Source organism: Paramormyrops kingsleyae, chromosome 8 (genome assembly GCF_048594095.1).
Source record: "Paramormyrops kingsleyae isolate MSU_618 chromosome 8, PKINGS_0.4, whole genome shotgun sequence".
NCBI lineage: Eukaryota > Metazoa > Chordata > Actinopteri > Osteoglossiformes > Mormyridae > Paramormyrops > Paramormyrops kingsleyae.
In genome coordinates this window covers 30,104,476-30,127,433 of record NC_132804.1, presented here as the reverse complement: position 1 = coordinate 30,127,433, position 22,958 = coordinate 30,104,476, and the positions used below count along the sequence as shown (strand labels likewise).

General features: G+C 45.0%; 1 protein-coding gene across 3 annotated transcripts in view; it reads right to left on the bottom strand.

The window, feature by feature from the left end:
• Positions 1–2,142: 2,142 nt before the first annotated feature.
• mapkapk2a (MAPK activated protein kinase 2a) overlaps positions 2,143–22,958 on the bottom strand; it is a 75,381-nt gene continuing 54,565 nt past the window's right edge. For all 3 annotated transcript variants that reach the window (XM_023832354.2, XM_023832355.2, XM_023832356.2), the window contains exons 2-10: positions 16,844–16,983; positions 5,416–5,480; positions 5,250–5,329; positions 4,996–5,119; positions 4,820–4,895; positions 3,734–3,858; positions 3,136–3,221; positions 2,895–2,972; positions 2,143–2,760 (exon numbers count right to left, since the gene is read on the bottom strand). In XM_023832354.2, coding sequence (XP_023688122.1) covers positions 2,611–2,760; positions 2,895–2,972; positions 3,136–3,221; positions 3,734–3,858; positions 4,820–4,895; positions 4,996–5,119; positions 5,250–5,329; positions 5,416–5,480; positions 16,844–16,983 — 924 coding nt within the window. In that variant the 3' untranslated portion in view covers positions 2,143–2,610. The remainder of the gene's footprint in view (positions 2,761–2,894; positions 2,973–3,135; positions 3,222–3,733; positions 3,859–4,819; positions 4,896–4,995; positions 5,120–5,249; positions 5,330–5,415; positions 5,481–16,843; positions 16,984–22,958) is intronic.

Sequence of the window (22,958 nt, the reverse complement as noted above, 5' to 3'; positions counted from 1 at the left end):
CCTGAGGGACACACAGAGGGACTGGGATCACAGCCTCACCAGGGACAAAAGTGAGGCCTAAACCTTTAGTCCAACTTCTCTGACTAAGTTCTGAAAACCCTCCTTGCTTAGAAATACTAACACTCGAGTTCCTAGACCTACATCTCAGAAAATTCCTTTTTAAAAGTATGGACAATTTTACAAGATCCCATTTTAGTTCTGGGAACTGAAATGCATCTAAAAACAAACAATAGTGAGGTGATTTTCCCCTTGCAGCTGAATGCTAGTTCAGCTGACTAAACTCAGCACCTTTGCTCAAATCAAAAGCCTGAAGCCCCAGCAAGGGGCCAGCTTCCCTTAATCTGCCCAAATGAACAGCAACACCCCCCCCCCCCCCATCATCGTGACAACACACAGTACCACCCCCCCAACCCCTAAACCCCAGCCTAAGCCTACATGGCCATGAGGTGTTCCAGGACCTCAAATCGTCAGATCATGACTGCTGCTGTGAGACACTTCGGCAAACTACAGCGGCATGGGAAAGACAAAAAAAGAAAAAAAAAAAGCGATAAGACACTGAGGCAAATGGTGAATGAACAGACATATAGTCATGTCAGAAACAATCATACGGTGAGTTTATGAGCATACTGTCGGCAGCACTGCCAGTAAGACGCTTTCCGGACAGTCATGAATGCTACAGAAAAGAAATAAATTGCACAGCAATGCCAAACCCTGACAACTATCTGATTTAGGCCTTGAGCTTTACATATTCCAGAATCACCCCGGAAGCTGAGGTTTTAACAACTAAACACTCAAAGGGAAATACGTGTGTCGTTTTAAATCATTTACAGTAATGTGCATCTCACAATAACAAAAGGTGCATCTCAAAACGAGAAAAGGCATTCACCAGACAAGGACTGTGCCCAAATCTTGGAGTTTCAAGAACCACACTTACAGCCATTAGTAAATGTGATTGCACGTTTTTGCAGGGTCCCTTTAATTTGAAGTCATTTCAGTAGTATTTCTAGACATTCACCATGGGGTAGAGGGTCCAAGTTCTATAGGTATAACAGTCCAAATTATTACAGACGAAACCGCTAACAGGAATGGTCATTTCTATAAAAGGAACACATAACAAAATTTCAGAAAAACAAGTGAAGCACATGCGCTTTCTTCCCTTCCCAGTAGTTTTAATCCAAAGATAAGGCAGCCCTTGATATTAGTACAGCAATCAGACATTAAAAACAAGGCATGTCTGGAAATAGTTACCTGAAGGCAATTCCGTCAAGACGGCTCCACTTATTATCGGAAAAGTAAAACTCAGGTAAACACTGACAAGAAACAAAGCCGGGGAAGAAAGCGTGCGACCACAACATTCATACAAACAGAAATAAAACAGAAATCATCTCAAAACAAAACAAAGAGAAACAAAACCATACTATTGGGGGGAGGATTCGCGACAGTGGCGGCATGCCAAGCCGCTGTTTCCTCTGCGTGCTGGGGCCTTCCTTCCAGGCCAAACACCAACTTCCTTCGGTAAAGTGTGAGGAAGGGGCGCTGAGACAGTGACATCACTCTGAAGAAACTGTGCCGCAGGCAGACAGGATAGGAAAGGCCCGGAAGAAATCCATGACCCCACAGCCACTGGCCCATATCACACAGCAGTGGAGGTGCAGTCTCTCAGAATAACCATCGGGTCACAACAATCACAAAAGACATTCAATTGAAATCCTACAGCAGAAACACACTGAATTTTTAGAAACACCCTAAATACCACACTTGAAAAGAAAGAAAAAAAAAGATGTAAGGGCCAAAATGTTACAATCACACCAAAAATGGGCAGGAAAAAAAAAAAAGAATTTGTTGCAAAAAAGGGCTGATTCCTGATTCTCTCAGATAGGAATTTCACAGTAGCAGCCAAGAGGGACACAGAGGGGGTCCGACCCAGAATTCATACCAGTGACCTGGAAGAGGCTGATCCCAAACAGCCGGAGGGCATTGAAGTGGTTATTAATGACACAAAAGAATGACATGGAACCTGCCAGGAGACAACGTGAGGAATAAATAAAAGGCTAATAAAAACCTTAGCATATGTGAGCCATAATGTCATGTTAACACATTTTTCATGTATGAGCTGAATACAGCTGAACCCCCCCCCCCCCCCCCGCCCTCTTTGCTCCACCCCTAAATGAAATATGTCAAGCAACCCCTCCCACACTGTTCAGTATTAGGTTAATACCATGGCAACAGTTTGCCCTCTGGCCAGCCTGACGGCCCGAGACACATTTTGAAAATAGACTTTTTAACAATAAGCTATTTACTTGATTACCTTCTAATTCTCCATCACTTGACACAATCTCCCGAATACCCCATTCAAAAGGGCAGAACGCAGTGGCAGGCTGCGGCACTGCATTCACTGTAAGCAGGCTATTATTTAAGAGGAATAATAAAACTGAAACTGGTAATGAAACATACTGCCATTACATACGGGTCTTATAGTTCATCTCACTGCTTAACCAGCGTCCATGATTTCCGCTCCACCGCACTGACGGTTATTGCTTCCTTTGCACACACTGTGTGTGTACGGTGTGTGTATATGTGTGTGCATGCGTGGTGTTCCCCCTCATTCCCTCATAGGTCGGGGGGCTCGGTGTCAGCCGACGTGCTTTTAGCCTTCTGCCTCCTCTTTGTCAGCAGAGGGTTGCAAGAGTCCTCGATGCTTTTGATCTTGAACTGGCCAAAGTCGCACCTCAAGGTGGCCAGGGCGGTGGTCATCTGCTCCTGAGCACACAGACACGGCGGCAGGTCAGAGCCTGCGCAGACCCTTCAGCCGAATTCATGAAGCCACCCGATGGTTAAAAATGCATTATTGGATTCTTGGAGAGATCAGGAGCATCTGAGAAGCAGACACTCACCTTCAGGTCCTCCCAGGAGTTCATCTCCTTGAGCACCCGGCTTGTGTGGAGTGGGGTCTGGGGCACCACCATCGAATGCTGGAGAAGGGTAAGCAACAAAAATTCTGCCACTGTAGGTCATGTCAGTTTGATCATTAGGGGGAAAACATGACGGTGCTTTGTGTAAAGAAAGATGGAGAGATAATGCAGAACTGCCTCTTAAAAATACAGGCATTCCCAACACAGCTGTACACAAACTCACGTTAATCCAGGCATGGTTCATGAATTCTGTTATGGTCATGCGCTGGGATGGCTCAGTCTTCAGGAGGGCACTGATCAGCTGCTTAGCTAGACACAAAGTATGAATAACACTAACAGGTCTTTTAATAGCAAGCAGGCACAGACAAACTAAAGGGAACAGACACAAGGACTAACAGTATGTGCAGGTATACCTCGGTCTCTCATCTCTAAGTTGCGTAGGTGTGAGAATATATTTCCAAGGTTGTTTTTTATATTCCACTACTAAAATAATGACTTGCTAAAATCCTACTAGACAAATTGTACAAGTCAAATATTTAATTTCCACTTAGGCTTTTGTTTCAATTTCATGTTTTTATGTTTTGTGATTTCAGGTCTCCACTGTTTGACTACACATCCTGAACTAGTCATGCCTCTTCTTCAGTGTTCTCTCCTGTGCTTAAACCACATGTGAAAACCAACGTCATCTTGTTCAGAAATATTGCTAAAGCGATGAATGTCCCCCAGCTCATAGGCAGGTTAGCATGGAATGCGACTGTAACCTAGGGTCACAGTCTTTAACGAGAAGACCCCCCCTAGGCAGACATGGGTCACCCGGTTACCTTGCTCTGAGACTTCTGACCACTCTGGGTTGGGAAACTCGTACTGCCCTGTTTGAATTCGATTCTTCATGCCAGGTGATATGGCCAAACCATGGTTGGAGTAGAATGGGGGGTAGCCGCAAAGTCTATAACCAAGTGGCAAGGAAAACCCAGATAAGTGCCACCTTGAGTGTCGAGGTACATTGGGTAATTTCACACTGCAGGAACATTTTCCAGGAACCAGAACCTTTTTCTGAAACCAGTAATTTGACCCTTTTGTTGTTCAACGGAGGCAGCTCCGGAAACCTTTAGTCTCTACTCCAGACTTGCTACTTTTCATTCAAATATAAACTACTGGGGAGGTGAGCACAGCAACAGCTTGTTGATTGGTTGACCACAAGCCCTGGCGCTAACTTGGAAGTTACGCAGAAGTATAGGGAAAGAAGAAGTAGCGGAGAAAAAAAAACTGAGCAGATGGAATTATATTTGTAACTCTCTGACATTTAATGCATCAGTGAATCCCTTTTTTGCTCGTCTCTTCACATTTCTGCATCAGAAAATTCAATCAATAACCGATGTACTTTTGTCTACTATCTCTGGTGCCGACGGTGAAACTTGCCAGCAATTATTAGTGGAATAACGCTACATTGTTTTTTATTCTGTGGAAAACAAGAGATTGATCTGCTGGCCAAATTTAATAATGAATAATTAACATGTTGCAGGTCATATAAATAATATATAAATAAAATGCTATGTACCGTTTTGATTGAAATCGGTCCCCCCGATAACTAACAAAACAACTTGCTTATGTCCCATTGTTTTGGGACATAAGTGTAGTTTCATATGAAATTATGTGTGAAGTTTAACCTACAAGATTTTTCTGACTCCCATTCTTAAAGGTTCCTGTTGTGCATTGTGAAAGTGACACATGAAAGTAGCCAGTTCAGGAACTTGGAACCAGGTTCCGGATCTTCAGTGTGAAATTGCCCATTGAGCCAAGCAGTGTGCCTTTATTAAGTAAGAACAGGAGTAGGAAAGTGTTTCACGCTTATACACACTAATAGTGAATGCTGTAAGGTACCAGAGTAAGACAAGCCATCTACTTACAGGATATACATGATGACACCCAATGACCACATGTCGCAAGACTTGTCATATTTCCCTGGACCGAGCACCTCAGGAGCTAAGATTGAGATAGTCAAGCACAAAAGTTAAAAACCAGTAGCAAAACCTGACATCAAAATATGGATAACAAACAAAACCTATATGGTGTGCTTCCTTACCGACATAGTAGGGTGTGTAGCAAGGGGTTGCCAAGGAATTGTGCGTAGTTTCTTTGGCAAATCCAAAGTCTGCCAGTTTAAGGACAGCATTGGGTCTTTTGGATGTATATAACAGGTTCTCCGGCTGACAGGCATGAAAAGGCAGTGCATCCGTCATTTACAAACAACTAAGCATATGTATGTGTATGTGTATGTGACCACAGGTGAGACGAACATGAGGAAAACAGGCTGGAGCAGCTGAAGAAAGAGATTACCTTGACATCTCTGTGTGCTATGTTCATGGTATGCAAAAATTGGATGGCCTCCCCAATATTCTTCATGATGTCTGAGGCCTCTGGAGCGATAAGAATAATATTACGAAAGATTAAGAAAAAGTGGAAGGAGCGGAGGAGGAGAAAAATGAGGACGGGGTGTCTGTACCTCTTTCGGTAAAGGCCCGGTCCCCTCTGTCCTGAATACGACTGAACAGCTCTCCACCATCCATGCTGTGGAAGCAAGAGATGAATCATGCCACACCATCCCATACAGTAATTGCAAGTGGCTGTGCATTAGAAAGAGGACTGCTATTCAAACAAACAAAAAGCTATACTGAACAAAAACTAAATCATCATACATTTTGGGGTACTACTGTTTGTGCTGACAATGACTGATTTATGTGTGTGGTTTTGTATAGATTACATTGTGGGGACCCAAGGAAATAAAAACCTGATACTTTTTACCTTGTGGGGACATTTTTCAGGTCCCCACAAGGGAAAATTCAATTTTCTGAAAATCGGTGAATCAAAAAAATTGCGAAAGTCATATTTTGTTTGATTGGCTGTGTGTGTGTGTGTGTGTGTGTGTGTGTGTGTGTGTGTGTGTGTGTGTGTGTAAGAATCACATTTGATTTCTCAATTACGAAACCCCGAGGTAAAGGTTTTCCCATCAACTGGGGATCTTTGATAATTTTCTTAAAATTCCACAGTCTGAATGGAATGGCCATGCAGGATTCATTCATGACAAAGGGGCTGTGTGTCAGAGATTATTCATCCACGTTGGTGATTCAACAGAGTTACATTTTGTAGAGGCACGTTTTTTTCATAGAGGCATGACACTATGTTTGTATCATCACTGCACCTCGATCCTCTACACACAGCACAGGCGAGGACATGGCCAAGAGAGACTCACTTGTATGCTGCCCTTATAAATCATACAGGTCGCCACGAGTAACCTGCCTGCATACTGAGTGTCGGCATCAGGGTGCGCTAAGCCTCCCGTCTGGCACGCAGCTCGGCATGCTGTGGGAAAGGGTCCCTGGAGATGAAATGCAGGGCTGGGCCCTTCATTGGCCAGAAAACCACAGCACGTTTCGACACTCCTGACATCAGTCAGCAAAGGCTGCAAGCTGCACGGAGCCGAAGTGGCGTGGTCACAGTGGAGGCAGGCTTGAGTATGAGTTACACTGGTAGCTTTCCAGCACCTCCCCTCGCAGAGGAGGAAAGCCCCCTCCCACCTTTACTTGCGGTAATGCATAGACCACCATTGTGAAAACGGCGGCCAATCCACCAATCCTCCCTCCCTTCCTCGCAACCTCCGTGCTGGCTTGCAGCTTGGCGTTTCGGGACAGCTCACATATGCTGCAGCATTCCACCACACCGCATCTCAGCATTTCAGTTTAGTCATATTACCACGCCGCGGTTTCGGCATCCTGCCCGTCAGGCACTCACCCCAGGATTACTGTCAGTTAATGTGCTGCAGTTTTTCTTTGGTTGAATCAGTTTCTTGGTAGCGTTTCTTCGTGCGCTGGGGATGCGGTGGTTAATCTACCCCATGCATGGAAAAGCAATGCAGGCCGGCTTTGAGCGTGATTCTAGAGTTCGTTCAAACTAATACTAACATTAAAGATTTTGCATCAAGGGGACCCAGTTTTTAAAAATAGGAGGGAGCAGGAACAACTATGCAATGACTGTTCATTCTAATTTGCATCCTTTGTCTGCTACTTAAATATGGACATAACTGAGGGTGAGAACAGGCCACTGATCAGAAATGACTAAAGAATAAAAAAATCTTCTAAATGCCCTGAATCAGATGAGCTGCTATGCGTCACTGCTGACATGGTGTCATGGTGTCATTCCACCCTTGTGCAAATTTGCTGCGATAGGCACAAACTGCCGACCGCACAACCAGGCCACGTGAGTGTGACCGTTGCCTCTGCGCCAACAGTCACATAAAGATTCACCTCCGTAGATCCCTGGTCGCCAAGCGACACGTGTAAACTTGTGTGCCAAGACGCACGTCACTATGCACGGCACACCCCAGCGCTGCATAAACGGTGATGTCATATGACTGTAAGCAAGTATTTACATGGTATGTCATGGCAAAAGGAAAGCAAGTATTCTACATGATGGGTAATAGCAAAAACCTGAGGAAATACCTTGAGGAAAGGCTTGATAGATTTATACCCAGCAGATCATGAATGCCAACAAAAAGAAAAGCAACTTTTAAAAATATGTTCTGATTCATCAGATCAGTCAGATAGAATTTGAAAACATCACAGCTGTTTTGGAACCCTAATAGTCAACCACAGCTTCCACCATACTGTACATAACAGACGTAAGTCAACCCACCCATCCGTCAGGCAGAACTGCAAGCATCATCAGGCATAACGGAAAGTTTTACATCCTGAAGCGTACATGGTACGTGGTACGTGGTGCAGAGCATGTCAACATGACTATGATCAGGAGTCTGATAACAGAGGCAGTGCTGTCAAACTTCCAAAAAAGGCACATGAGACAGTTCTAATAAGAAGCCTGATCCACAAATACGGCTACTGAGTCCCAAACTTACTGTCATGGGTGTAAAACACGTCTACACACAATTTTTCCCCATTGTACACCAGCTAGAGATTCTCAAACATCTCTTCCCTGGAGCTATATTTTTCACTATGTGACTTGCATTGTCCACAAACACATTGATATCTATGCACAAACTCACACTAATAGGACCTAAGCAGACCTGAGCCTTATGATTTTATTGATATCAATAAGTGCACATACGGAACAAAAACACATTAGCTGTTAGCTGTATGTGCTATACAAAGCCACTTCCAACCTTCCAAACTGCATTTTACAAAGCAGGTCCCAGATTATTACACACACTGCCCTACTGAGAAAGACTATCAACACCATTGTCTAATATGGGGCTAAACACAGAAGATAATAAGACACCTAGAGATGAAAAAAAACAACACTAGAGATAAAGCCATCTGTGGGAAAGAGCGGTCTTTCAGTCCTGGCTGAGCCGAATTATGTGTAATACATTTCATTCAAGTTCCCTCATATGCCCAATTCAAACAAATCATTAGAAGACGAGTGGATAGATAGACAGTACTGTGCTTAAGAGAGGCTATGGTGCCACACTGACACTCACAGGCAAAACCAGTCACCTGCTGATGGAGACGTGATGCCCAGCCAGTCATATCACTGACTGCAGATAGGGGGCTATGACCTAAAAAGGCTGACAGAAGAGAGCTTCTGGAGAGCGATCACTGATGCCCAATACATTTCTGGAGGCTCAAAGGTAGTAGACAAAGGTAGGGTAAGATTATCAAAGTCTACCAAGGCCTTCAACAAGCGGTCACAAGGAGAATACAGCAGCATTATTCGTAATGTCTAAAGATATTTTACATGATAAGTATGACCACCTGCTCCTTCTGAAAGAGGTCTTCTATAAAACTGGGGGAGGCAGCATCTCCTGATCACAGACAGCGATTAAAACACACAGACGATGCCCATTAAAAGCTATCAACCACAGGCTAGTACAGAGAGTTCTGAGGCTAAGAAGTGAGAAAGGACATCCAGAATGTGAAGCGGTCGCGTTAGTCAACACCAGAATTACAACTTGAAAGATTCCAAGTCACTTTAGAAATGCTGACCTAGTTGGCAGCCAAGAGTCCCTTATGAGATACGTACAGTATTTACAATAAACTGAATTCAGAAAATGCAGGGCAGCTGGTGTATACTCCTGTGCTCTGTGATGGATCACGCACATACATGCAGCCAAGCTGGGTCACACCCCCACCCTCAGGCTTATCATCATGGGCAGGTCTGTGGTAAAAGCCCTTGACTCAGTCACTTCGTATCTCAGAACAAATCTCTCCCTAGCTTAACATTTTCTCTTGCGTTGTCAAAAATATTTAAAAAAAGCCTAAAAATGTGACCATTTTATTTTTTCCTTTGTATCATGATTCAATTCAAATTCAATTGATCAACGGTTTCAGAGGAAGTGATTTAATCATTTCCTCCTATTCAAACCAAGGCACAAACGTTACTTACTGGAAATAACTTAGCATGTGAAGGAATATGACAGGCAAACAAAACAAAAATGCAAATAAGAGGAGGCTGAATGGTTTGGAGGATGGTGACCAGGTGAACATACTGAAACAAATAGTAATGTCTGCTGCAGAAAAGGAGGTCCCCCACACGTCAGCAAGCCTTTGATACAATGGTTGCTGTTCAGATGAGTAAAACATCCATCCATCCATCCACCCATTTTCTAGATCCAGATACCCAAACAACCTCAATTGGCTCCTTTCGATGCAGAGGAACAGTGGCTCTACTTTGAGCTCCTCCCAAATGTCTGAGCTCATCACCCTATCGCTAAGGCTGAGCCCAGATACTCTGCAAAACAAACTACATTCTACCACATGCATCTGCAATCTCATTCTTTTTGTCTCTACCCAAAGGTTGTGTGTAGAAGGGGCCCTTCTATTTTAACCGCCACAGCTTTTGTAGTCTTTTCGGTAGTGGTTTAGCACTAGAACTGCCGCTTCCCACACCAATGCACGTCAAACGCCTTTAACTGCGAAGCGTAGTTTGGCTTATGCAGCCATTTGTCTGCGCTAATGTGCCATTAGTGTTAATAACAGCAGCAAAGCGAACAAAAAGCCGTAATGTTCCTAAGAGAGTGGCTGGTCTGTCCTGAAATCATATAGCTGAAAAGTTGTCAAATACAGTATGTATTATATAACATGTTGGATAAATAGACATAGTTTATTGGTGATTTCATGTTCGTGGAAGTTTCCGCTTTTTAACATATGTATAAAGTAATATTATTTGTTATATAGATCAACTCAGGTGAAACAAAAATTGTATGTTTTCAGCATCTGGCACGCCACTCATGATTTCAGACTTGCGCAGGAAATCTTACGGCAAATCTATATTATTCCATTATAAACCTAAAATGAGCTACGTCAAAAGTGTGTTTACATGGTTAAATACAAAAGCATACTATTTACAAGGTAAGAACTGTTACATGTGTGTGCAGACATCTCGAATTGAATTGCACTGAATTAATTTGATTTGACAGTCAGGTACTGATTACATGCAATGTTGATACAACTGATATGCTACTTAAATATACATCACACTAAATAGTTAGACATTATGATCTTCCGGACCTTTGCTTCAAGAAATTTTCTCTAACTGGACCTCTTTAAATTTTAGTTGAATACCCCTGCAATAGAGCTATTGGACTAATTAGAATTAGATTCCCACTGGAAATCAGAGAATTGTATCAGTGTTGAAAACTACTTCAGATGACAGTTTTATATTGATTAACTTTTTTGCATGGATAGAACTGAATAGTTGTTATAGAATAAAAAAAAAATCTCAGGCATTGATTATTAATTTAATGTTATTTATTTGTGATAAACATTGCAGCGTGTGTTCTTCACTTAATGAAATCCAGTTAGATGGTTAAGATACCATTCTCAAACCTCACATTTCTATGTTTACCACTTTATTTGTATCTTTCTGGGAGAAGTGATTGTGCCATTAATCTTTAAAACAAAGTCACAGCTCTTCACCAGACTGCAGAAGTTAGCAAATTAGCTACATATTCAATGTGACTCTTGGGGCTCAGCTTTAGAAGCCATTATATGTGTGCAAGTCACCTTTACTCTTGAAGAGGCGTGCCAGCTAAGATAGCCCAACAACATCAAGAGCTTTCAGGAACTGAAAGTCAGGTTCAAATCGGGAAGGCCATTACTCCCAATCACACCTCTCAGTTTCACTGTCCTTACCCATGTGAGTGGCAAATTCCCCCAGCAGATCAATGGAGTCCCTCCGAACTGGTGTTCTATGCATAAGACACCTCAACTCTAAGTCAAATGGAAGTGACCCTCTCATTCACTGGGGTGAACTCCAGTGTACTGGCACCTGAACTGGGATGTTATGAGTCACCTCACATCTACCCAGCACCTCTATCCAAGGACAACTCCAGAATGGAATAGGGTGCAGCTCTTATACAGCAGTATACTTCCTGCACTCTGAGGAGTATCTCCCAAACCAACTCAGGCTCCTTTTCCACCAGAGAGATTACATTCCTTGTAGCCAGATTTCATAGCAGACAATCAATCCACCAAGGCCCCCCATGGCGCCCCCTACAGGTGGTGGACCAAAAGCAGGATGAAACCATGTAAATCTTTGGGGCTCTGCCCAGCCTGGCCACATGAGTAGAGATCTGACCACCAAGTGCTTGCCTGCCAAGTGCTTGCCACCCCCTCCCTCAAAATTAGTCAGAAAAGTGGCCGAAGGGTTCTGTGCTCGGATCCTGCTCCAGCTCTGTGTGCATGTGCGGAGTTTGCAGTTAGGTGTCTAAATTGCCCATCATGTGATTGCATGTATGAATGTCCTGAGCTTCAAGGGACAGAGGCCAGATTCACCACAATCTTGAAGAGGACAAGCAGTTACCACAACAATCTGACCTGCACAGGTGTCTAATCAACTTCAATCATGCAACAAGAAAAAACTAAACAATTACACAGCCTAACCAGAGAGAGGTCAGTCCAGGTAAGGAGGTGTCAAGCCACACCAGAGCTCTGCCCGACGGGAGATAATTCCCCTGATTCACATAGCCCTTTTCACCAAAACTGCTGTTATGAAACTGTGAACCTGTGATGTTGGTGTCTAGGGAAGGTCTACAGTGTGTTGTAAACTTCAGCAGAGCCACATTTGGTGTAAACACTACCACGGACACTGAAGCTAGCCAGGAAATTAAATCAATATCGACTGATAAAACGAATGCGTTATGGGCAAACTGGTCATTAACAGAAGTTCAATATGAGTTGGAAGATAGTTTAACAAAAATGCAGGTAATTATGTAGAGATTAAAGTAGGGCTGGTGAAAGCAAGCTAAATTCATATACAGAGTAAATAGTTAATAAATACTACAATAAATAAATAAATAATAATAAGACTACCAAAACTACAATAAAAGAACACTCACAAAGAGGCAAAGAATGGAAAATGATTAAAATGCCCCACTGTTCTGTATTCTTTGTTGGTAGACGACATCCGTAGGGTGATTGCAACACACCTCCTGATGGGTACACATAGTCAAAAACTGGTGCTTGCTCTCCCGAGTATATGTTCAAAGCAGTGACATATGCCACTATGCTCTGATGAAACTGACTGAATCCGAGGACTACTGCATACCACCAATGAACTTGTTGGTGGACATGCCCAAACAATGGGTGATGCCCGTCTTATGCGCAACTGCAAAATCTACACAGCAAACATGTAACAATAATTAGTTATTAATATTCATTGCTATTGCTTTGTAATGTAGCTAGCCAATGTTTCAAGTCAGAATTCTGAATTCAGTGGGTGTTCCATTTGAAATTTCCGACTAGAATTTCTGACTTATGAGTTCAAATGGAACGGAGCATAAAGCCTTGCTTTTGCCCTCCAGGTGGACAGTCCTATCAGGATTTGCTGCTGGCTCAAGCTGGCATGGCATCTTTAACAACTAGTGATTTTCTGAGAGGATTCTCACCAAGGCATGATGTCAGCAAGAAAACACAAAAGACATCTTAAAGCTGATGACCACAGTATACTTGGTCACCTTTATTGCTTAGTGATCCCCACAAACTCAGCCAACCCTTCAATTCTCAATCAATCATGATCAGGCGACTGATTCTTATGTACTTACAGACAAACTGAAAACTACCCCAAAGAAAACCTTGGTGAGTTTCTTTTTATGCTTATTATATAAATTAATGTGGAATCAGTGTATTGCTAGGCGCGTCGCAAATACAAGTTTTGCTTTTCGAATAATTTCAAGCCAGAGTTGAATTTGCAGATGTGGAACCCGTGGATACAAAAATAATGCTCCGATTCAGACCCGGCATCATGGAGGGGCATGGACTAGCTTAACCCCAAGATGACCTCAAGGAAGACAACTTTCCAAAAATAAATAAATACGTAAAAATTGTATACATTATAAAAATAAATAAATACAAAGCTGAACTGATATGAATAAATTCTATGTTGATATTAAAAGTAGTTTCATATTGAACAGTAAATGAAACGGGCAAAAATAATTGACTGATAAAAACATTAACAGGTAGAGACTCAATTTTCTGACCTGCACCAAAAAACAACAAAAGCATCACTCCTGAAAATGTGTTAACTTTAAAAGGTCTGGTCATTTGTCTCTGACAACTCACACTCAGGTTCTACAAGAAAGCGATGGCAACCTCAAATCTATAATATATTTCTGTAGGTACCTACTAGGGCTGCAATAATCAATTATTAATCGGGGAGAGGGGGGAGTGACAAAAAAAAATCGATTTCCAGCGTTTCTTGATAACCCAAACTGTCTTTGTACAAAGGTTGTTTCCAGCAACTCACATAAAAAAATAAATGTATGCTACATTAAGAGCAGAGAAAAATAAAATCTTTATAGCAGCTGAATCCATATAATTAAAAACACAAAATCTTTTTTTATAAAGTGCAACCAGCATGGTGCTTTAGATAATGTATTCAGTACTCCAGTTTTTTAATGTAAAAGCACAGACTACCGCTGCTGCTACTAAGAATATTATTAAATAATTCTCTAATGTTATTTAATGTTGATACACATATGTGACGGGGGGAGAGAGCAGGCGAGCGAGTGTGTCTGCATTTATTACGGACAAAGTAAATATTTATTGGGGAGAAAAAGCCTTTTCCGCTAAAATGCGCTGGCTTGCGCTCTCGTGAAACGCCATAGACTTTAGTGAATGAACGGCGCAAATAAGTCGATTGGTGAGGGAAAACCTGTGAACGGCAGGCGGCAAATTTCGTTTTAAAACATGTCCGGAACTGTAAATAAGATAAATAACATAAGGCTATTTAGTTTAATAAAAGGACACGATATAGACCTGTTCTATAGAAAGGTAACCTTAAATGACTTCTGTTGTGATCTGGCGCTATATAGAAAATAAAATTAAATAAAATTACCTTGGTGCGCCCCCCTAATGGAATGGTAGGGTAAACACTTTGTGGTATATGTAGCCATATTTGATAATAGCCGATTGTGTTGACATCTTTCCCAGACAACCAGGACTTCAACCTGTGTTCATGTGCACACGTGTGTGTGTGAAGGGGCAGGGCCGGTAAAGCGGTCGGCAGTCACGTCATTGGTTGCACTTGAAGTGAGAAATTATCCAATCCAACAGTAGACTGCTCAGTAATAGGAATATTCTCAGAGTTGTGGTCTCCAAATAAAATCCCAAGTCCATGACAAGAATGAGTATAAATACGGCTGATTCAAAGACAAGTCGAGACCTTCAAAAACTGGTCTTGATTACTACAACATTTGATATTACTATAAATTTCATGCAGAAATGAAGCAGTGGTGTAGTGGTAACAAGAAATTATAAATTATGTAGCAGCCAGTTGACCGCAAGGTTGGTGACCAACTTTAACCTTCCCACACTCAACAGCTCAGTGTGGCTTTCTAGTAAATATGTCCATTCATACTGCAGTGAAATACAACTCTTACTCTGTAACTTGGGCATCATTTCCCTTATTTGGCCAGAATCACTCAGGACCCATCTGGCTGTGCATGTGACGGTTTTTTCTTCTGAACCCATCAGGATGTGATGTGAGAGTTCTTTGACAGATTACTTCAGCTAAAAGCAGTTTCATTATATAACATAAGCAAATTGTCTTGTATTCTGAGAATTTTACATGATATGTAATTTCTCAGCATTTAGGCATTTTCTGGTGAAATAGGAGAAGCCTGTCACACTGGCAAAAGTTATGTATGCAGAACATATTCATAATATCTAGGGATGTAACAATACTATTTTTTCCAGACCAAAGACGAGTACCAATGCACACACACCAATAATGATACCAATTAGGGCTCTGCAATGTTTAAAAAGACAATGTGCAATTTTAATTTTTAAATATTGGGTTAAACAATAACAACAAAATACCCCCCATGCACAAATGCAAACACAGTCAGTATCCAAACCCACACATAATGGTCTGCACAGTCAGTAAATTCAAACCCACACATAATCGTCTGCGCAGTTAGGACATCCAAACCCACACAAAATGGTCTGCACAGTACCTACAAATCCACGCATAATGGTCTGCACAGTCGGTATATTCAAACCCACACATAATGGTCTGCACAGTCAGTAAATTCAAACCCACACATAATCATCTGCGCAGTTAGGACATCCAAACCCACACAAAATGGTCTGCACAGTACCTACAAATCCACGCATAATGGTCTGCACAGTCGGTATATTCAAGCCCACACATAATGGTCTGCAGTCAGTATATTCAAACCCACACATAATCGTCTGCAAAGTAAGGACATCCAAACCCACACAAAATGGTCTGCATAGTACCAACAAATCCACGCACAATGGTCTGCACAGTTTGTACAGGTAGTTCTTCTTTCCTGAGTTTTCAATTTACAATTTTATCTTCAAAAGAATTAAATTTCTCATAATTTAAAAAAATTAACAACCCATGCTGCCCAAAAACACCGTCCGTGACCAAAGTTTTCAGATGACTTTGCCTTGTGAAATATCTGCCTGTGCATGCCCAATTTGTACCTTGCATGTCTGCACAAGTGAGCATGCAATATATTTTACGGCATATTTTATGACATGCCCAATTTGTATTTTTTTTTCTTTTCCTCTTTTCCTTGCAACAACCTGTCTGCTTCTGGCTACAACTACCTAAGGCTAATGTTGTGTGCACAGAAAACATGATGGGAAAAAGAAAGTGCTTTTCTCTGTGACAAAAATAGACTCATCAAAACTGACAAAAATGAGCCAATGAGATGCAGCAATAATACGATAACCAATATTTTATGTACAGTATTGTACTATAATATAGTGCATTTCAATTATACACAGCTCAGTAATTTTATTTGTACAATATTATAATTTGAAAAGCGTTTGAAACTGTTGTAATATATTCTTAAAGATTCGATAAAATTCAATAAATAGCTACGGTGTGTTTTATTACCTAATATTCATGTAATAATTATACAAATGTCAATTACATGGTGATCTGTCTGAGACATAAATTAAAAAGAAAAGAAAAAAATGGTTATAACGATCATCCACATATAGTGATCACTATAAGCAGTCTCCACTGTACTCGTTAACAGCCTCTGTTACTTTCACTGGACGGGGGTTATCATTTCGCATTTTCTCTCTCCGCTAGTGTTTGCTGCACGTTAGGTTGTTGAAGACTGCTGCTGGTGGGAATTTCATTGTGCTCTTTCTTGCATTTCATTTTTAGATGTCTATAACTAGATCACTGGTGTTGCATAAACCTGTTTTTCTACCTCTTCTCGATAATTTAGTAGAGCACAGTTTGCTGTCCGCTAAGCTTTGGTTTTAATTGTTAACTCTTAAGTATTTCCATACTGAAGACATTTTGTTCTGTTTATTTTTCTTAATAACAAATCACTGTGTCAAGGAATATGTCCTTATCTCCACATCTATGTGCACACCTGTCTGCTTGCATGACACTGGGAGAGAGCACGGGGGTCGGGGTTGATGTGGACATACCATTCCATAATGATGAGCAGGCACTTGTCCCCCTTGTAGAGGTTCTCGTATACGTCGACGATGTGTACGATGTTTGTGCAGAGTGACGCCCGCCAGTGTAGCTCTACCTCTCGCCGTGCCTTTTTACAATCACGCAACATCTGTGCACAGAGGAAACAACAGTCAGGAAAGCAGACAACGGTCGAGTGCTTCACAGTCAGTTAATTAGACATCCTGCAACACCAGCAATGAGCACCGTAGGACCCTTGACATTGCCCATGCTGGTCATACCTGGGGGCCATCAATAAAACAGTCAGACGCTCATATTGTGTGACCAGGTCAGGTCAGGTTTGGGCGCATGTACTGATGCAGCGCATTGCTGCACCAACCCCATGGTGAAAGTCCTCAGGATTCTGGATGACGAGCCCCCAGGCAGACACATGGTCCAGTCCCACACTCCAGAAATGGCCATCCATCTGCTGCAGCTGGGTGTTACATGGACGTTCCCTTGGCCTGGTCCAGCCACTTGGGTTCTCAGCAATGAGGATCATGAGAGCCGGCTCACCCTCAGGGAAATGCGCCACATGGCCGTAATGCCGTAACTGACGCTCCCTCACAATGCAGGTAATGTACCTCATTTGGGACTTGTTTGACACAAAGTCAAACCAGTGGTACACAAGGATTCGCCAAAGAGACACAGTATAGAAGGAGTCCAGTCTGTCTCAGCTCACTGGATAGCATTCATGTCTCACAGCCACACAGCAAGACAGGGAACACATGGACTCTAAAGACTTCATCCCCTTACAAAGATATCGGGAGCACCACACACCCCTTTTCCAGCAACCTCATGACCCCCCATGTTCTCCCAATCCGTCTGCTGACTTCATAGGGAGAGTCACCAGAGACACGAATGTCACTGCCAAGGTAAGCGAATCTCTGGACGAGGTTGACATTCTCCCTGCAGACAGACACACTACTGATGGCTGAGAACCCTTAGTGCCAGGATGTGTTCCATGGTAAACTTCTTAGGCATTAAACCAGACTGCTCTGGTTGGTGATAGGCGAGCAAGTGATCACGGATCCTGTTAAGGATGACTCTAGCAAGGACCGCAGATGGGCACCGACAGAATTCATGGTTTAATGACAGCAGTCAATATAACAACTGAACTAAACATCAGAACATTTCTTTTTTATGACAATTCACCACCCTGGGAGCGTTTAAATGCAGATATTGTTGTCTGCTTTTCAGGTGGTTGACGCGACATATTTTCCAACGTGCGCTCTCTGTCCACTGGTGGGAGTGTGCTCACCCGTGTGTGTGCGCATGTGTCAGTGCGCGCATCGGGGCGGAACTCCACCAGACAGCGGAGGAGAATTGTAAACACGCGACCATGTACAGACAAAAATGACAAGCTGTTGTGTAAATAAGATAAATAGCATAAGGCTATTTAGTTTGTTTAATAAAAGGACAATATATAGAGCTGTTCTATAGGAGAAGTAACCTAAAATGACTTCTGTTGTGATCTGGCGCTATGTGGAAAATAAAATAAAATAAAATTAACTTGACCTTCAAGAGAGGCGGGAGGTGCCATTGGGGGGGGCAGGGCGCCCCCCTAATATGATGGCAGGGGAAACACTGAGGACCTTACCTGGCACTGAGAGCAGTGTTACGTATCCCCCCGCCAGTAGCAGCCACAATCCCCAATCCAATCCAAGGTGATCACGCTTCCCTTTCCAGATAAGGATCACAAGTCCTGTCAGTTGGGATGACGCCTGACTCCCAAATGGAAGCAAAGATTGCCTACAATACCAGGAGTACAGCCTTTCCACCACCGGATACCACAGACCCCTGCGGCCTTCCCTACCCCCAGCTGATGCACCACCCATGCAATCTCAGTGAGACTGGGTGGTTCACAGCTGATTGGAGGATCAGCCTCCAGAACTTTGGACCCAGAGATGTCCAACGTCCTAGGCAGAGGATCAGCTTTAAACAATTGGTCAAAGTAGCTGGCCTAGCAGGTCACAACTGCAGTGTCTTAATATCATTAATGGTTTTAGACCAAAGAGTTTCATTGAGCCATCCAGTAACCCATCTGGGTGTACCTTTTTCCTGCACTGTCATTTTAAACAGTTTTGCAGCATGGATCTCAGACACACCCTGAAATTCAGGCAAAACAGTCTTCCACATATACGCAAGACAAAGCTGATAGCAACTAGAGCTGCGCGGTATGACCAAAAATTTCTATCACGGTATTTTTCAAAGTTATATCGGTTTCCCCCTCCTGGAGCCGACACCTTATCGTGGTGGAGGGGTTTGCGTGTTCCAGTGATCCCAGGAGCTAAGTTGCCCGGGGCTTTATGCCCCTGGTAGGGTCACCCAAGGCAAACAGGTCCGGGGTGAGGAACCAGACGAAGTTCGGCTCAAAAGACCCCATATGATGGAAAAAATTATGGAAACACGTTTTCCCTTGCCCGGACGCGGGTCACCGGGGCCCCCCCCTGGAGCCAGGCCTGGGGTTGGGGCCCGATGGCGAGCGCCTGGTGGCCAGGCCTATACCCATGGGGCCTGGTCGGGCACAGCCCGAACAAGGCACGTGGGTCCCCCTTCCAATGGGCTCACCACCCGTAGGAAGGGCCATAGGGGTCGGGTGCATTGTGAGCTGGGCAGTGGCCAAAGGCGGGGACCTTGGCGGTCCGATCCTCGGCTACAGAAGCTAGCTCTTGGGACATGGAATGTCACCTCTCTGATGGGGAAGGAGCCTGAGCTGGTGCGCGAGGTTGTGAAATTCCGGCTAGATATAGTCGGGCTCACCTCGACGCACGGCTTGGGCTCTGGAACCAGTCTCCTTGAAGGGGGTTGGACCCTTTTCCACTCTGGAGTTGCCTGCGGGGAGAGGCGCCGAGCGGGGGTGGGCATACTTATTGCCCCCTGGCTGGGCGCCTGTACATTGGGGTTTACCGCGGTGGACAAGAGGGTAGCCTCCCTTCGCCTTCGGGTGGGGGGACGGGTTCTGACTGTTGTTTGCGCTTATGCGCCGAGCGGCAGTTCAGAGTACCCACCCTTTTTAGAGTCTCTGGAAGGGGTGTTGGAGAGCATTCCTTCTGGGGACTCTCTTGTTCTGCTAGGGGACTTCAATGCTCACGTGGGCAATGACAGTGAGACCTGGAGTGGCGTGATTGGGAGGAACGGCCCCCCCGATCTGAACCCGAGTGGTGTTCTGTTGTTGGACTTCTGTGCTCGTCACGGATTGTCCATAATGAACACCATGTTCGGGCATAAGGGTGTTCATATGTGCACTTGGCACCAGGACACCCTAGGCCGCAGTTCGATGATCGACTTTGTAGTCGTGTCGTCGGACTTGCGGCCGCATGTCTTGGACACTCGGGTGAAGAGAGGGGCGGAGCTGTCAACTGATCACTACCTGGTGGTGGGTTGGCTCCGCTGGTGGGGGAGGAAGCCGGCCAGGCCTGGCAGGCCCAAGCGTATAGTGAGGGTCTGCTGGGAACGTCTGGCTGAATCCCCTGTAAGGAGGAGTTTCAACTCCTACCTCCGGCAGAACTTTTCCCATGTCCCGGGGGAGGCGGGGGACATTGAGTCCGAATGGGCCATGTTCCGTGCCTCCATTGTGGAGGCGGCTGACCGGAGCTGTGGCCGTAAGGTAGTCGGTGCCTGTCGCGGCGGCAATCCGCGAACCCGCTGGTGGACACCAGTGGTGAGGGATGCCGTCAAGCTGAAGAAGGAGTCCTATCGGGCCTATTTAGCCTGTGGGACTCCAGAGGCAGCTGACGGGTACCGGCAGGCCAAGCGGGATGCGGCTTCGGCGGTCGCTGAGGCAAAAACTCGGGTTTGGGAGGAGTTCGGTGAGGCCATGGAAAACGACTTCCGGACGGCTTCGAGGCGATTCTGGTCCACCATCCGGCGGCTCCGGGTGGGAAAGCGGTGCAACATCAACACTGTTTATGGTGGGGATGGGGTGCTGCTGACCTCAACCCGGGACGTTTTGGGTCGGTGGAAGGAATACTTCGAAGACCTCCTCAATCCCACCGACACGCCTTCCGATGTGGAAGCAGAGTATGAGGACTTGGGTGTGGACTCCCCTATCTCGGGGGCGGAGGTCGCTGAGGTGGTTAAAAAGCTCCTCGGTGGCCGAGCCCCGGGGGTGGATGAGATCCGCCCAGAGTTCCTGAAGGCTCTGGATGTTGTAGGGCTGTCTTGGTTGACACGCATCTGCAGCATCGCGTGGACATCGGGGGCAGTGCCTCTGGACTGGCAGACCGGGGTGGTGGTCCCCCTCTTCAAGAAGGGGGACCAGAGGGTGTGCTCCAACTATAGGGGGATCACACTCCTCAGCCTCCCTGGTAAGGTCTATTCGGGGGTTCTGGAGAGGAGGGTCCGCCGGATTGTCGAACCTCGGATTCAGGAGGAGCAGTGTGGTTTTCGCCCCGGCCGTGGAACAGTGGACCAGCTCTATACTCTCCGCAGGGTTCTGGAGGGTTCATGGGAGTTTGCCCAACCAGTCTACATGTGTTTTGTGGACTTGGAGAAGGCATTCGACCGTGTCCCTCGGGGAGTCCTGTGGGGGGTGCTCCGGGAGTATGGGGTGCCGGGCTTCCTTTTAAGGGCTGTTCGGTCCCTGTATGACCGGTGCCAGAGTCTGGTCCGCATGAGCGGCAATAAGTCGGACTTGTTTCCGGTGAGGGTTGGACTCCGTCAGGGCTGTCCTTTGTCACCGATTCTGTTCATAACTTTTATGGACAGAATTTCTAGGCGCAGCCAGGGCGTTGAGGGTGTCCGGTTTGGTGACCTCAGGATTAGGTCTCTGCTTTTTGCAGATGATGTGGTCCTGTTGGCTTCATCAGACCGTGACCTTCGGCTCTCGCTGGGACAGTTCGCAGCCGAGTGTGAAGCGGCTGGGATGAGAATCAGCACCTCCAAATCCGAGACCATGGTCCTCAGCCGGAAAAGGGTAGAATGCTCTCTCCGGGTCGGGGATGGGATCCTTCCCCAAGTGGAGGAGTTTAAGTATCTCGGGGTCTTGTTCACGAGTGGGGGGACGATGGAGCGGGAGGTCGACAGGCGGATCGGTGCGGCGTCCGCAGTGATGCGGGCGCTGCATCGGTCTGTCATGGTGAAGAAGGAGCTGAGCCAAAAGGCGAAGCTCTCGATTTACCAGTCGATCTACGTTCCTACCCTCACCTATGGTCACGAGCTGTGGGTAGTGACCGAAAGAACGAGATCGCGAGTGCAAGCGGCCGAAATGAGTTTCCTCCGCAGGGTGGCTGGGCTCTCCCTTAGAGATAGGGTGAGGAGCTCGGTCATTCGGGAGGGACTCAGAGTAGAGCCGCTGCTCCTCCGCATTGAGAGGAGTCAGATGAGGTGGCTCGGGCATCTGATTAGGATGCCTCCTGGGCGCCTCCCTGGTGAGGTGTTCCGGGCATGTCCCACTGGGAGGAGGCCCCGGGGAAGACCCAGGACACGCTGGAGGGACTATGTCTCTCGGCTGGCCTGGGAACGCCTCGGGATCCCCCCAGAGGAGCTGGATGAAGTGGCCGGGGAGAGGGAAGTCTGGGTTTCCCTGCTGAGACTGCTGCCCCCGCGACCCGACCTCGGATAAGCGGGAGGAAATGGATGGATGGATGGATATCGGTTTCACGGTACACAACGGTATTTTTTTTTAAAGTATGACTGGGCGTTTACCACATTTTACAGGATTTTACAGGACACATTTTTGTTTTACATGTTCCCACATTAACTACATTATTGTATTATTAGCCACAGTGCCTATCTGCTACCTTAATGATAACATACGGCTAATGTGTTTGTTGGCTAACTGCTTATAGATAAATGGCTAATGTTAAGGTGCGCGCCGGTCAAGTTAACATTTTTGATAAGTGTTTAATAGTTCAGTGTTGCTGGAATGCGAATTTTTCTCATAATGACCGGGTTGTCGGTCTTTAAGATGCTTCGCCAGGCTTGACGTCCTACTTCACTTTGTCGCCACAACTTTGTAGCACTGTTTGCAAAGAGGCTGGAAATAAGTATCTAATCAGATACTAATTTTTTATATCGATTAGTATCTGAGAATCGATTTTTGACAAACCCTGTGTCTCATTATTTTCAACCCCAGCGTCAGCT